General features: G+C 33.9%; 1 protein-coding gene across 5 annotated transcripts in view; it reads right to left on the bottom strand.

Annotated features, from left to right (window-relative positions):
• Nucleotides 1-15485, bottom strand: part of Rap1 (RAS oncogene family member Rap1) — a 198429-nt gene that overhangs the window by 58431 nt on the left and 124513 nt on the right. For all 5 annotated transcript variants that reach the window (XM_090400876.1, XM_090400874.1, XM_090400878.1 and 2 more), the window contains one exon: nt 9577-9633. In XM_090400876.1, the coding sequence (XP_090257002.1) occupies nt 9577-9633 (57 nt within the window). The remainder of the gene's footprint in view (nt 1-9576; nt 9634-15485) is intronic.

Raw genomic sequence — 15485 nt, 5'->3', positions numbered from 1 at the left:
TGGTTGCAAAATCTAAAGAACAATTGGAAAAAACAATAAAATTTTAAATGAAGAATTCAGAACTTTTGGAATGAAAATCAATCTTTTAAAAGGAATCAGAGATAATGAAGGTCACATGAAAACTGAAGATATTCTTGATGCCTGGAGTAATTATTTTGAAAGATTGCTGAATGAAACCAGTAGTTACAGCACAGTTATAAAAAACATTCAAGAGGAATGCAACCAGGAGTACACATTGATACTTGAGGTAGAAAAAGTAATCAAAATCCTGAGATATTGAAAGCACCTGAAGTAGACAACATTTGACTAGAAATGCTCAATTATAGAAATATAAACGTTTTATGGCTACAATGCATAATTCAGATGATCTAGTCAGTAATTCCAGATGAATGGAGTACAGCTCTCATAATATCCATCTATAAAAAGGGAAATAAAACAATGTGATGATTACAGAGGAATTTTTTTTACTGAGTATTCCGAGTAATATTTATGATTTATGCAAGCATACTTAAGAGGCATAAGAAAAATTAGGGAAGGGGAAACTTGAAGAATCACAAACTAGACTCAGACCAAATAAAGATTTTCAGGATAAACTTCAGTTTAAGACAAACAGTTGAGAAATCATGGGAATGTAACAAGGATCTAAGTGCTGTGGATGTGGAGAAGGCATATGACAAGGTGCCAAGAGAAAGGCTGTTCAAACACTACAATTATATGATATAAATGGTACATTACATTGAGCAACATAGTCTACATTTGAGTTGTAAGTCATCAGTTAGAATTGAAGGTGCAAGATGTTAAATCAGGTGTAAGACAAGGGTGCACCTCATCTCCACTGTTATTTATATAAGAATCACATTAAGAAGGAAATGTGGCATTAAGCTTGATATCAAAATTAGAGATATCTAACTTTGCTCAAGATAAGGACTATGAAAATAGGGCAGGAGCACTGATAAAACTACATGCTGACTGGAGAACCTACAAAACATTTTAACTAGCTGGGCACAGTTTTTAGTGAAGATGACAAACTAAACAAGGAAATAGACAGCATTAGCAAGTCAAATGAATAAATTTATATGGAATAAAATAAATCACTCAAAACACTAAATTAGATGTACAAGACTATGTTCCAGCCAATTTTAACTTATGGATCTTAGACTTGAATTAGAAATTATGCACTTGATCAAAGATTCATTCAGATATAGAAGTTCATAGAATAGAACTTCATGGAATAGAAAAGCAACACAGCAGGAGAAAACTGTAGTATTTCTGAGTGTTCAATACATGAAGACAAGACAGAAATTAGAAGAAAGTTAGAAATGGAAGACAGGCGATATTCTTGTATTAAGAGATAAATCTGAAGTTTATTGTAGTCATTAATCCATACAGAATTTATTTCAGTTAAAGCTGAAAAGAACTTCGCCAGTTCATACAGAAATGGGACCATTCTCAGTCTGATAAGTGATTTCTAACAGTTTATGTGGTTTTAGTAATTTCTTCAGAAGCTTTTATATAAAAGGCAGAATTGTTCTGAAGTGACAAAGCTGTTGATATGGTTTTAAAGAATGCCAACTTTTCATGTAGAAAAGTAATTCATTCTAAAGTGATGAGTTCTTAGTAGTTTATTCAATGCTGCTACTTTCCTATAGAAAGTGAAGTTACAGAAGTGTTTTGGATGAGGACAAGATTTGTTTTATCCAGTGTTCCGTGATTTTAGGATGCAAGAAGAAATTGACTGTTGTGTTGCTGTTATACAGAGCAGTTTTTGTGTTAGTCTTTCTCCTGTGTGAACTCAAGAAAGAATAAAAATTCTTTAGGAGGCAAGAATTTTACCTCCAGGGTTCCAGGAGTTTTGTCCATATAGGATCATAATCAAATTCCTGGCATGTACCCTCTAAGGGTGTACAGGACATGATAGTACTACATGAAAAATTTACATCACCTCTAACTTCCTATCTACAATTTTCCTCCAAATCAATCTGTTGCCTATCAAGGCTCCAACATTTCTTCCTCTGGGTCTTTTTCCCAGAGGAAGAAATGTTGGCAATGTTCTCTGCAAACCTAGCAGGGAACATGTTTTGCTAATCTTTCCTCTCTGGTTCTGTTTAAATGACTATACCATCTGAGATTAGCTCTGATAACACATTCCTAGATACTAACAATGTTAAGTTCTTTCCTAATATTCATTTTTAATATGATATTGCCATTGATGCCATCTGTTCACACCCCTGATCTTTCTCAGGACTCTCATATGTGGTCTTTAGTCTTTGGTCAAGTGTTTTATTTCTAACTGATCTCTCATATCCATAAGTTAAAATTGGTTTGAATACTGTCTTGTATACAGCTAATTTAGTGTTGACTAATTTCTCTCTTATTCCATATAAATTTATTCAGTTGACTTCCTACCATACCAGCTTTGTTAATTCTGTTGTCTATTCCCATATTTAATTTACTATCTTCACTAAAAACCGTGCTTAAGTAACCAAAATGTTTTAATTGTTCTATAGGTTCTCCATTCACAACGCAGTTGATATTTTCAATGCTTCTGCCTATTTTCATTGTCTTCATCTTGCTAATTTTCATACCAAATTTATTACAACAGTTATTCAATTTAGTCAGGGAATCTTGCAGACTTCTAGTGGATTTTTTTAGAAGTATAACATCATCTGCATAAAGTAAAGAGCTGAGATTAACATCCCCAATTTTGATATCAGGTTTAATACCACTTTCATTCATAATGTGATCCATATAGATAATGAATAACAGAGGGGATAATGTACATCCTTGTCTGAAACCAGATTTAACATCAAACAATCTTCCTGTACTTCCTTCAATTCTAACTGCTGACTTACAACTTAAAGACTAAGCATTGCTTGATATAATGCTCCATTGACACGTTTTGAATAGCTTTTCTCTTGGCACCTTGTCATATACTTTTTCCAGATCTACAAAACTTAAATACAGATCTTTGTTATATTCATGATTCCTCAACTAATTCCCATGGTGAATAACAAGCTGGAACTAGCCAAATAGAGGCTGTCAGGATCAGATTTTCACTTTACTATTTGCTGTAAAGTGAAAATCTGATCATGACAGCTCTATTTGGCCTGAATCCAGCTTGTTATTCACCAAGCATCCCTTCCACAATCCTTCTCAACCATTTCTCAAGTACACTTACATAAATCTTACCAGGAACACTCGGCAGGGAAATACCTCTAATTCTCACATTGTTTTATTTCCCTTTTTATATATGGGTACTATGAGAGCTCTACTCCAATCATCTGGAATTTGTCCCTCTGTCCAGGCCTTCTAAACTATACAGTGCAGGCACTGTAAGACTTCCATACTTGAGCATTTCTAGTAGTATATCATCTACTCCAGCTGCCTTTCTACATTTCAGGCTTTTGATGGCTTTTTCCACTTCAAGTATGGATATGTGTTCATATAGGATAACTGTTGGTTTATGTGAATGAGAGGAAACTGTGCACATCTAAGTGTTTTTCTTGTGAACTGAAGAATACACACACTTGCATAGTTAAGTAGCTGATCTGATAATTTAAAGGTTTCTTGTTAATTAAAGATTTTTATTTTGGTTAAAAAGAGTTTGAAGATTCAACCTCTTAAGGGTTATAGGTCAATTTAAGAGGTTAGGTTACATATGAGATATCTTGGGATGGTTACATGAAAATTCATCGAAAGATTACTGAATGACAATTCATTGAATAAACTAACAATTACTCGAACAACAATTTAACAAACGACAATTCATTGTAAACGCAACTGATCGAGAGAAAAAAATCATCGATAATATTTTGACAAATTCTTTCATAATTCATTGAAAAATGACTATTGCTTTAATGTTTGATATGAATATCTAACATCATCAAAGATGAAGACAACATATGTAGGTGGTAATTGAGACAATTATTTTATTGTTTTTTTACATTATTCTGTAAGCGTACCTACTACTCCACTGTGTAGAACAGCCATTTATCTCTAGACAAAAAAAAGTTCGTTCTACCTAATTTTTTCACAACAATAATGATCAGATCGAAATCAAAACTGACAAATTTTAATGTAGATCTTAATTATAAAATTTCATCAACCAGAGCAGAACTATTAATATTATTTTAAAATGTCTTTACCAAAATTTACTAATAAAAGTGATCCTGTTGGAACTGAAACTACACCGACTTCCTGTATGTTTTAAAAATTCCGACGTTTGCACGTATTCCACTAAGTCAGAGAGTTATTGGAATATAAAATTTTGACACTTTGTAACCCTGAATATAGTTTAACTGAAAACTGGAACAGTTCAAATTTTTGTAAAAGATTCAAATACCAAACCAGAGTGAAATTCTTCCCACATAACTGGTGTGTATGTGTGTGTGCATGGACATCACATACTATTATTACTAATAATAATAACTGAGCCTGTGTAGCACAGTTGATATAAACTAACAACTTTAGTTATACGTCCATTTAAATCCAGTACATGAAGGGAAGAAATTTTTTTTTTTTTTTTATCAGTCCTCTTCAACTGAAGGTGAATTATCCAGTCTCATATGGAGATGGCAGGGTTTTGATTCCTGGGAACTGACATTTCATCCCACAAATTGGACCCCATGAACACACTATGGACATAAAACACTTACTGGGTAAGGAAGACAGTAGAAAACCTTGTTCTGTAAGGACAAGATGGTTTTTCCATTCTCTTCCTTACGCAGTAAGACATCTTGCTCTTGAGGACAAAGCTTACCTCCTTCAACTACAGTCATACCATCTGCAAAATTATGGCAGAAAACTGGATCTCCATTAGATCATCAACACTGTTTCCCATTGTAAATATGGGACAAAAAAAAAGTTATAATTTTATCTAAAATTATTAAAAACTTGTCTATATTATATATAAAGTCCGCGCAGTTAGCCTAGTGGCTATGCGCTTCGCAACCATATGCCTGGGGAAGGAGTGTCATAGGTTCGATTCCCGTCGGTGACGTGAGGAGCTGAAGGATCTTCCACAGCCATAGCCAAGTTAGCCAGTCTTGGGCGTGGACAGCAGGGTTTTTCCCCCCAGTTTATTCTGGGGTTTTTCATCCCGCAAAGCAAACTGGCCTTGAGAACTTAACACTACAGGCCATAAGATACACCGGGGCATAGGGCTGACCACCTTATCCTGTAAACGGAGTGAGGTCCGATGATCAATGGACCCTCGACACTGCAAGGTAAAAGAGGGTATAAAGAAGATGAGAAGATGAGATTATATATAAAAACTTGCCTACCACGTCAGTTCACACTTCAAGCATGCAAAACAGACACTAAGTGCTATTGTCTTGCTTTCTGAGTGGTTTAAAATCATTGGAACGCTAAGAATTTGATTTGCTGCACCATCTGTACATCTTTTCCAAGGGCTCAAAAGGTATGACCGCATACTTTGGCTATTAATGCAAATGTGATGCAATGTTTACGAGTCGAAAAGTGTCCTCTTCATGAGGCATTAGTATATTGTGTTTACTTTTAGGAATCATGCGAGGCCTGGAAAATTAGGGGTGTCTTTAACGGAAATAAATACAAAAATATAATATAGGTGATATTGCTATTCTTGTGGATGAGCACAGCACACCCTGAATGTTCGTCCGTCATAAATTGGGAATTTTAGATGATGACTGCCAGTACATATATACCACTACAGGATACGTGATCTGGTCCTTATCATCATCATCAAATTCCTGCCATGTACCCTCAAGGGATGTACAGGATATGACAGTACTACATGAAAAAATTACATCATTACTAACTTCCTATCTACAATTTTCCTCCAAATCAGTCTGTTACTTGTCAAGACTCCAACATTATCAGATCTTATATTTCTATCGTCTAAGGCACTTTGTACCATATCAATCCACCTATATCTTGGTCTTCCTCTGGGTCGTTTTGCTGCCAACCTGGCAGAGAACACTTGTTTTGCTAATCTTTCCTTTCCCATTCTATTTAAGTGACCATACCACCTGAGATTAGCTCTGCTAACACATTCCTGGATGCTGACAATGTCAAGTTCTTTCCTAATATCTTCATTTTTAATATGATATTGCCATTGATGCCATCTGTTCACGCCTCTAATCTTTCTCAGGACTCTCATATCTGCAGTCTCTAGTCTTTGGTCAAGTGTTTTACTTCTGACCCAGTTCTCAGAACCATAAGTTAAAACTGGTTTGAACACTGTCTTGTATACAGCTAATTTAGTGTTCCGACTAATTTCTTTCTTATTCCATATGAATTTATTCACTTGACTTCCCACCATACCAGCTTTGCTGATTCTGTTGTCTATTTCTATATTTAATTTACCATCTTCAGTAAAAATCGTGCCTAAGTAGCTGAAATGTTTTACTTGTTCCACGGGTTCTCCATTCACAACACAGTTGACATTTTCAATGATTCTGCCTATTTTCATTGTCTTTGTCTTTTTATTGCTGACCTTCATACCATATCTATTACAACAGCTATTTAATTTAGTCAGAGAATCTTGCAGACTTGTAGCGGATTTATTTAGAAGTATAACTTCATCCGCATAAAGCAAAGAGCTGACATCTCCAATTTTGATATCATGTTTAATAATACTTTCCTTCATAATGTGATCCATATAGATAATGAATAACAGAGGGGATAATGTACATCCTTGTCTCACACCAGATTTAACATTAAACCATCTTCCTGTACTCCCTTCAATTCTAACTACTGACTTAGAACTCAAATAAAGACTGAGTATTGCTTGATATAATGCATTACTGACCCATATAACTGTAGCGTATTGAATAGCTTCTCTCTTGGCACCTTGTCATATGCCTTTTCCAGATCGACAAAACTTAAACACAGATCTTTGTTATATTCCCATCCTCCTGACAGCCTCTATTTGGCCTGAATCCAGCTTGTTCTTCACCAAGCTTTTCTTCCACAATTCTTCTCAACCGTTTCTCAAGTATACTTGCATAGATCTTGCTAGGAACATTCAGTAGTGAAATACTTCTGTAATTCTCACATTCAGTTTTATTTCCTTTTTATATATGTGTACTATTAGAGCTCTACTCCAATCATCGGAAATTCATCCATCTGTCCAGGCTTTCTGAACTATGCAGTACAGCCACCGTAAGACTTTTATACCACCATATTTCAGCATTTCTGGTTGAATATCATATACTCCTGCTGCCTCTCCACATTTCAAGCCTTTGAAGGCTTTTTCTACTTCAAGTATGGATATGTATTGCTGAATGTATGCCTGTTGAGTGTTTTTTTACCACTGTGCTATCACTGCTTGTTTCATTTAGCAATTTTTCGAAGTAATTACTCAATACTTCAAGGATATCATTTTCTCCTGTTTTCATGTCACCTTTATCATCTCTAACTCCTTTTACAGTACTCTTTCCTCCATTCCTAAGCTTCTTCAACAACCTCCAGAATATCTTACCACCTTCTTGATATTTATTTTCTATGTTCTTGCCAAAGTCCTCCCATGACTTTTTTTTTAACTAGTTTTACAGAGTGTTTCGCTTTCTTACATTTGTCTCTGTATTCTCTAAGAGCAAAAGCTGACTTATATGTCAGAAACTTTTGATATGCTTTCTTCTTTTCCTTGACTGCCTCTTTAACTTCCTGTGTCCACCATGGAGTCCTGATTTTTCTATCCTTGCAGACAACCTCACCACATGCCTCTCTGGCTGAATCAATCAGGGTTTTCTTCAAGGATTGCCACTGAATCTCCAAGGTTTGGTTCCTGTTCGTTTCCTTTTATTCGCTTTAAAACTTTCTTACATATTATTCTTTTCAATATGAAATTCAATTTTATCCTGTCAAGACTAAATAGTGATTGCTTCCAATTTCAAATCCTCTGTACACTCTGGTGTCCTGCACCAGGGAGAAAACATCACTATCAACAATAACATAGTCAATGAGACTTTTCTTATTCCTTGCCTCTTCTCTCCAGGTGAATTTGTGCCCATTTTTATGTTGGAACATGTTGTTAGTAATAACCAGTCCATGTCCTGAGCAGAAATCCAACAGATATTTGCCATTATTATAAGCTTTGCTCTTTTCTCCAAATTTTCACAAAATATTTTTGTATGCCTGACAATCATTTCCTACTCTGTTATTTAGATCCCCAACAAGGACCAACTTTTCCTTTTTCATTATGTCAGTTGCTTTTTCTAAAGCAACTGACACAATGACATTGCTTTAAATTCCATCAAAAAATTCCTCCACTTCTACCTTAGTAGAACCTTCTGTGAGACCATAGGCACAAATAAGTCTCATTGTCCAATTCCCCATTCTGATATTTGCCCACATCACTCTACTTGAGACTGCCTGCCATTCAAGAAGATTAGCCTCATATTTTGTGTTGAATACTATGGCTACTCCTTTTCCTTGATTGTCATTTCCTGAATATAACATTTTGTATTTATTGCTCAAAAAGATCACCAGTTTTTGTCCTTTTTGTTTCAGTCACCCGTATTATGTCGATCTGGTACTTATCTAATTCTTCAGCTAGCTCCACTTTTTTGCCATTCAGGCTTCTTATGTTGATAGTACCGAATCTTTAACTCTGGTGATCTTCAGTTGGGGCGTGCTTTCAGATTTGTTCCAGTAGCTGACTTTTCGCTGTTCGCCCTGGTTCCCCGGCGAAAACAACGGGGGCCTTGTTTAACCAGGTGACGGCCCAGTTAGCATGAAATTTTGTCATGTTGTATCATCATTTTGTATTTTGGTTTAACCAATAAGAATACAATTTGGTTGGCTAAATCCCAAATTGTCAGGCCATCCTCGTTCATTCAGTATCCAGGTAGATACCCAACCGGGTGCACCACGAGAAGGTGAGGATTGGACATTAGGTCAGAAGCCCTGGTCGGCTCTCCGCATTCCTTTAAAGGCCATGTGGAGGTCTCCTCTCAGTTGTATAGCTTTGACCCTTAAGCACCCCGATAGCAAGGGTTAGTTAATTGACGGGGTTGTTCTGAATGAGATAAAATGATTGTGATATATTTGCTTTAAAAAAAAAAAATATTAAGTTTTGCAGGCTAAGAATATTGTTACTCTATAGCAGCCTACTGCTTGACAAGGGTTTCCTTGTTTCACTCTACTTCCTTGTTGGTTGCGTCGTAGTCAACTTTTATTTCACCAGGTTATTTCTTTGTTCTCCCAATTCGGTTTAATTATCTTAAGACTATACTCTTTCTCTCAGAAGATATCAAGTACAATTTTGTTGTAGTGTACCAATCAAATCAAATGTACCAACTGTAATCAAATGCAACATACCAACCAATCAAATATGTATCAATCTAACCTTCCAAGATTTCTTATTCCATTAAATTTTAAGTTTTTTTATTAAAAACTTGTTTATAATTGCTTGTTTGGAAGTTAATAACCGACTGTTATCTATATGTAATTAGCAATAAAACAACATTAAAAAATTTAAAGAATTTTATTAAAGTTTGTACTATTTAAACAGCAGTGTATAGAACTGTACATTTCACCATACCATGATAAAAAAGCATACTAATAAAGGAGAAAAATTTGATATTAACTTACTGTGCCAGCTGTGTCTAAGATTTCCAGCATACACTGTTGACCATCAACTTCTACTTGCTAGGTAAGTAAAATACTTTTATCAGTATGAGCAGCAAAATTCTCGTTCATGCTACTTTTACAGTTTAAGCATCAACCTATTTAATCAGTCAACTCTCACTATAGCAAACTCATAAACATGGAAACAATTTGTAATGAGAATAATTTGCTAGTGAATTTTCTTTAGAACAGTGCTGTCACCATGGTAGTACTGTGATTGGGGATCAGCAAGTTAGTGTAATGGTGTTTGCTATAATGAAAACAGCAAGTATCAATCATCTTTGCAAAAAAAAAAAACTTTGCTCCTGCATCTATATTTTTGCAGGGAAATACATTGATGTACTAACTTGAAAAACGTTTCATGAAGGTTATTTCCTGGTATGTAAAGATACAAACAGTAGTACAACAGAAAAAATATTCAAAGAAAGAAATCAAAACATGTATTAAATTTATATGACTAAGAACATAAATAATTATTATTATTATTAGACACCTCCAGGGAGTCCAAAGACTCATTAAGGGAGAGTTTGCCAACAGCATTAAACGATTAATCCCTTCCAACTACTAACTGCACTCAAACTTGCTTAACTTTTTTCATGAGCCATTAGTAGCAGAGGCTCTACCAATCGATGTCAAAATAATCAAACAAAATGTTTATTCACCACAGAATTCTAGAAATTCATCACTACATTCATTACTAGTGTACATATATGAATCATCGCTTTACTGTTCCATTATCAATATTATTCATCATAATTCCATATTTAAGAGTGCATTTTTATTTATTTATTTATTTTTTTTTTAATTCCTCAACTCTAGGAGTACACCAATAAAACAAATTTAAAATAGTGCTGACAAGATTAAACCACCCAGTGGGCCATCTTCAGATATTTATAGAACTGGATAAATAACTAATATACCACAAGTCAATTTCAAGTGATATTTTCTTTTAACATATAAAAATGCACTTCATACTTTATAGGAAATCCACCCACACCCATGCAAAAAGAGAATACTGTTAGTATCACCAATTTCCCAAACTTTAACCAATTATTACATGAAAAGGTTTTTATAGTACCTATTGAGTACCATCATGCCAGGTACCAATCAAGTTTCAAGCCATGAATAAAATTCATGCAGTCTTCTGCAGTTTGAATTGAAAAGCTTCCATTCGACAGCATAGTGATCAAGCAACAAAACACTGCAAGCCTCCAATCTCTCTCTCTCTCTCTCTCTCTCACGCACAAAAGCTATTACAACAACAGACTACCCAATGAACATAACTGTCCAAAACCTATGTAATCAAAATATTAGTGCAAAGAGCGTTCATTCCTTGTGTTTTATATCATATTTTTAGAAGAGAAACCAGATGCTATCAAGGATACTTTCATCAATATCAAATATAAAACTTGTACAATAATAAGCTGTGGGTCTCTCACTTGGTTAATAAGAGGCTCATACTAAAAAAAAAAAAAAAACTAATGATCATGATTTTGTATAATAGTAACACAAAGACCAAATCACTTTCAACTAGTTAATCTGCATAGTATATTATAATCTGTTCATAAGTTTGCCTTCCATCAAGGATAAATCAGATCTTATCTTATGGAGGATTATTAGATTCCTTGTTTCTGCAATCTGAGATTTAGAGCCTGGCAGCTACTTTAAAAGATGACAACCACCTGGAACTTGGGGACAGGAATAATGTTATTCAAATGCTTTGTTGAAGTATGACAAGTACCACACAAAAACAATACATTGTTAAAAGAAAGATGTAAAGCCTTCATCCAAAAGACCTACTTAGTTGAAATGGCTACTGAAAATAATTAAAATCTTGGAAAGTTACAGTTCTCAGTTTTCCCTATCAATGATTATTAAAAATCTTCATTCTTATGATCGCTAATAGGTGACCTTGGATCATGCAGTCAAGTTGATATGTTACATATAAAAGATCTTTTCTCTTATTACAGAAGGGAAACTTCTTGAAGGGAGTCAAATTTTGAATAGAAAAATTTGGATAAATTTCCAAATTGAACAATAACACTCATATCTATGGAATAACAAAAGAACTGAATACAGTATGAAAGAAATAAAAAAAAAAATTGAAAGGGAAATTACAAGGGAATAACACTATCCCAACTGTTCATCTATATAGATCACATCATGAAGGAAAGTGACATTAAATTTGATGCCAAAATCTGGATATGTTAATATCAGCTCTTTACTTTATGGATATGTACTCTTAAATACACCAGTGGTCATCAGGATTCCTTAACTACATTAAATAACTGCTGCAATGAATCTGGTATGAAGTTCAACAATGAAAGGACATTAAGGCAGGAACACTGAAAACTAACTCCATTACAAATTCTCCATTCTTAATGGAGAATTTGTAAAAAAGTAATATTTTACTATTTAGGAACTGTTTTTAGTGACGATGGCAAATTAAATAGACAACAGAATAAATTTATATGGAATAAGACAAATTAATCAAAACATTAAACTAGCTGTATGTGTTCAAATTAATTTTAATTTATAGATCCAATAGCTAAGTGAAAAATTAAAGAAGATGTTGGCATCAGTGGCAGAATCATTAAAAAAAGTTTGGAAGGAAATTGACAATGTTAGCATTCAAGAATGCATGAGCAAAACTAATCTGAGTGAGCTCTCAATTATCCAAACCATAAATAGCCAAATCCTCAGTCAAGTGTCTTTGAACAAGGCTTCTGTAATTGTGTACATTCACTGAACTGTATCCAATGTGACCAGATAATCTGAGATCAGTACATGCACATTTTATTCCATTATATATAAATAGCTTTCCAACAGCTATCATGATACCACCTGTACTTGACAAATCAGTATACCCATTGAAGTATTTATACTGATTATTATATAAATGTGCAATGACTACAAAATTATTAAATGACACCTCCAGGGCATGCAAGGACACTACTTCACTAAATACACCTCACCACTACTAAATTCTCCTACTGTAGGCGAGATGAAAAACCCGAGTTTCCAGGAGAAAAAATCCTGCTACTAACATATGAGATCAGCTAACTCACCTTCAATTGAAAAAGCCCATACAAGGATTCCCCTCGTCTCAACAAGAATTGAACCCAGGTCTTTTTCAATCGAAGGGTGCAATGTTCCACTGTTCTCCCAATTGTGCTACAGAGACACCCAAGCCCTAAGAAAAACTGCTGAAGATGGGGAAAAAATTATTTTAAAAATTTTGAACTTGAATTTGAAGCCTTCCTTTAATGTTCAAAAAATTCTATTAAAGATCTGTTTTCTTTATTTCAGAAACTAACATAATCCATTAACACAAGTCTTGCTTCAAAAAAAAAAAAAAAAACCCACCCAGTAAATTAACTTTATGATAGGTAGAAAGATCTGCAATTCAGTACTCAGTGATCTGTCAGAGTAATTTTTGTTATAATTTTTTATTAATAATTATAATTTTTATGCATGAATCTTTGAAAAAGTGCTTAAATGAGGCAGTATCTGAATGATCCTAGAGTTTGAAGAAGAAATACGGTGGGAGTGAAATGGATGCACAACCTTAAGAAAGATCTACAAGATGTGGAAAGAATATCATGAGAATAAGCATGAGGACTTATGAAATATATAAAGCACAGACTAGAAAAGTTAGGAGTATTGTGGAGAAAGATAAATTAGAGTATGAAAAATTGGATATGCAGACTAAAGGCAATCAAAAAGAATTTTATTGTTATGCTGCAAGTAAAAGAAAATGATTGTGGAAAATAAATAAAGTGGAAGAAAAATAAAGTGCCTCTGTAGTGAAATTGGAAGAACGACAATATGTTGTACTCTTCGATTGAAAAAGGCCTAAGTTCGATTCTTGTTGTAACAGGAGGAATCTTAATTCACCTGGAGAAAAGATTAGTCATTTGCGAAAGATTGTGGCAGATCTCAAGTCTTATAAATTACTGGTAATTTTTACTTGAAATAATGGGAAAGAAGATGACACTATTTGGATAGATGACTTTGACACTGCACACAAGGAAACTGCTCTCGAGGCTGGAAGTAGCCAGAAGGAAATAGGAGATTCTTGGTAAGTCATACTCATTTTAAGTTTCTTCCTGAAAACTTTAGTTTTCGAAAATCCCCACATATCTCACACCACGATTTTTAGCTTTAATTTTGAAAAAAAAAAGTGCTTTTCTTCATGCTTACACTGTGATCAGAATACATATGAAAATTATGGAAACAACTACTGTGTTGGAGTTATTTTGTAATGTATGAACACTGTGTAAGCATGAAGGAAAAGATTATCATAATCCATGGAGAGGATACGCTCAAGCATTGCAATCATTATGGTAAGCTAAAGATATGTGTTTCTCTTCTGATCAATTGGTTGACCTTTTTGAAGAGATGCAGAGACAGCAATCTTATTCCTAACAGCATCAAGCTAAAAATGAAATTTACTTACGCTAAAGCACTTCGTATCTATGCAATACAAGAAAGCAATACTTAGAGAACAAATTCAAACAGCCCACAAAAATCTAGCAATGACCCAAAATTAAGTTTCAAAATTTACAATCTGAACTCTCTAGTTATATGAATCCAGATATTTTGAATGTGCTTGAAAGAATAACTGATAATTCAGCTAAACATATTCTGGAAAGTAATAAAGAAAAACTTAAGGCCAAATTTCATTAAACTCCAACACTGAAGTTATTTCCATAATTTTCATAATGTATGGAAAAAAAGTGAGAGTTATATTAGAGTAAATACGGTACTTGGCCAACCAGGCTGTTATGGTCACTTAAACTAAATGGGAGGAGAAAAAAAAAGATTTTTTTTTTTGAATGACAGGAAAAAGACTCAGAGGAAGAAGACCAATATCTATGTGGATTGATAGTGAGATGTGATGTAAAAGACAAAAATATAAAATCTAATAATATTGGAGCCTTGACAGATTAATTTGGAAGAAAAACTGTCGATAGGAAGTTAGTAATGATAACTTTTTTCATATAGTACTATCGTAATATCCTGTACATTTGAGGATACATATTAGGAATTTTGATGATAAAGTATAAATTACGAGGTATAAACAGAGTATAAATATAATGGATTCTCATGGACCACACGAGGAATAGCATAATTTGGCCCATGTAAGCAGCTGCCCCAATTACATGAAGTTGCATGTAAATAGTTTAAAAGATATAAGGTAAAATACAAGTATAGATAAATTTTTCATTTGAGTAGCAAAATTACTCCTATAAAGTTAAATAAGTGGCTTTAATTAAAGTAACATATTTGCCATAAAAATAATTTACTATATATGCATATTAAACATGCATGCAGTCCTTAGCAGTTAATGAAGTTCTAGGAATATAGAGAGCAGCCTCAAGCACAGGTATCTACTGTAGATACAGCACTACATCTTCACTTCTACCTGCAATAAATGGTCCTCATTAGTCACTCGTTCAAGATTGGGAGTATCATCCTCATCACTTTCTGGTCCTTTTAATATCCTTTGATGTTTTTTTCTATAATGTTCTCCACAATTTCATCCACATCTTTACTTTCATTATAGTATTGAAGACTATCATCAATGGATAATAACTCTTCATAGTTTCTGATGTAGTTCATGTCTAATGAGACATTTTCATTAGCCTATGCTTAAAATTACAATGAACAAAACAGTTTTGAATGGTCTTCTTGCTTATTTCTCACTGATTATTGGCCATAAACTGCACTGCTTATAGAAGATTATTTTTTTTCGCTGACCTTAGCAGTTGTCAAGAACCAGTAAAATTTCTGTAATTTTATGTCCCAACTCATAAGCCAATTCTTAAAAAAAAATTCAGATGTCACCCATGCATTTTTTTTTATGTAAT

The sequence above is a fragment of the Typopeltis vanoorti genome, chromosome 11 (assembly GCF_054136105.1).
Source record: "Typopeltis vanoorti isolate ZY-2024b chromosome 11, IOZ_Tvanoo_1.0, whole genome shotgun sequence".
In the NCBI taxonomy this organism is placed as follows: domain Eukaryota; kingdom Metazoa; phylum Arthropoda; class Arachnida; order Uropygi; family Thelyphonidae; genus Typopeltis; species Typopeltis vanoorti.
This window is presented reverse-complemented; position numbering and strand designations above follow the sequence as displayed.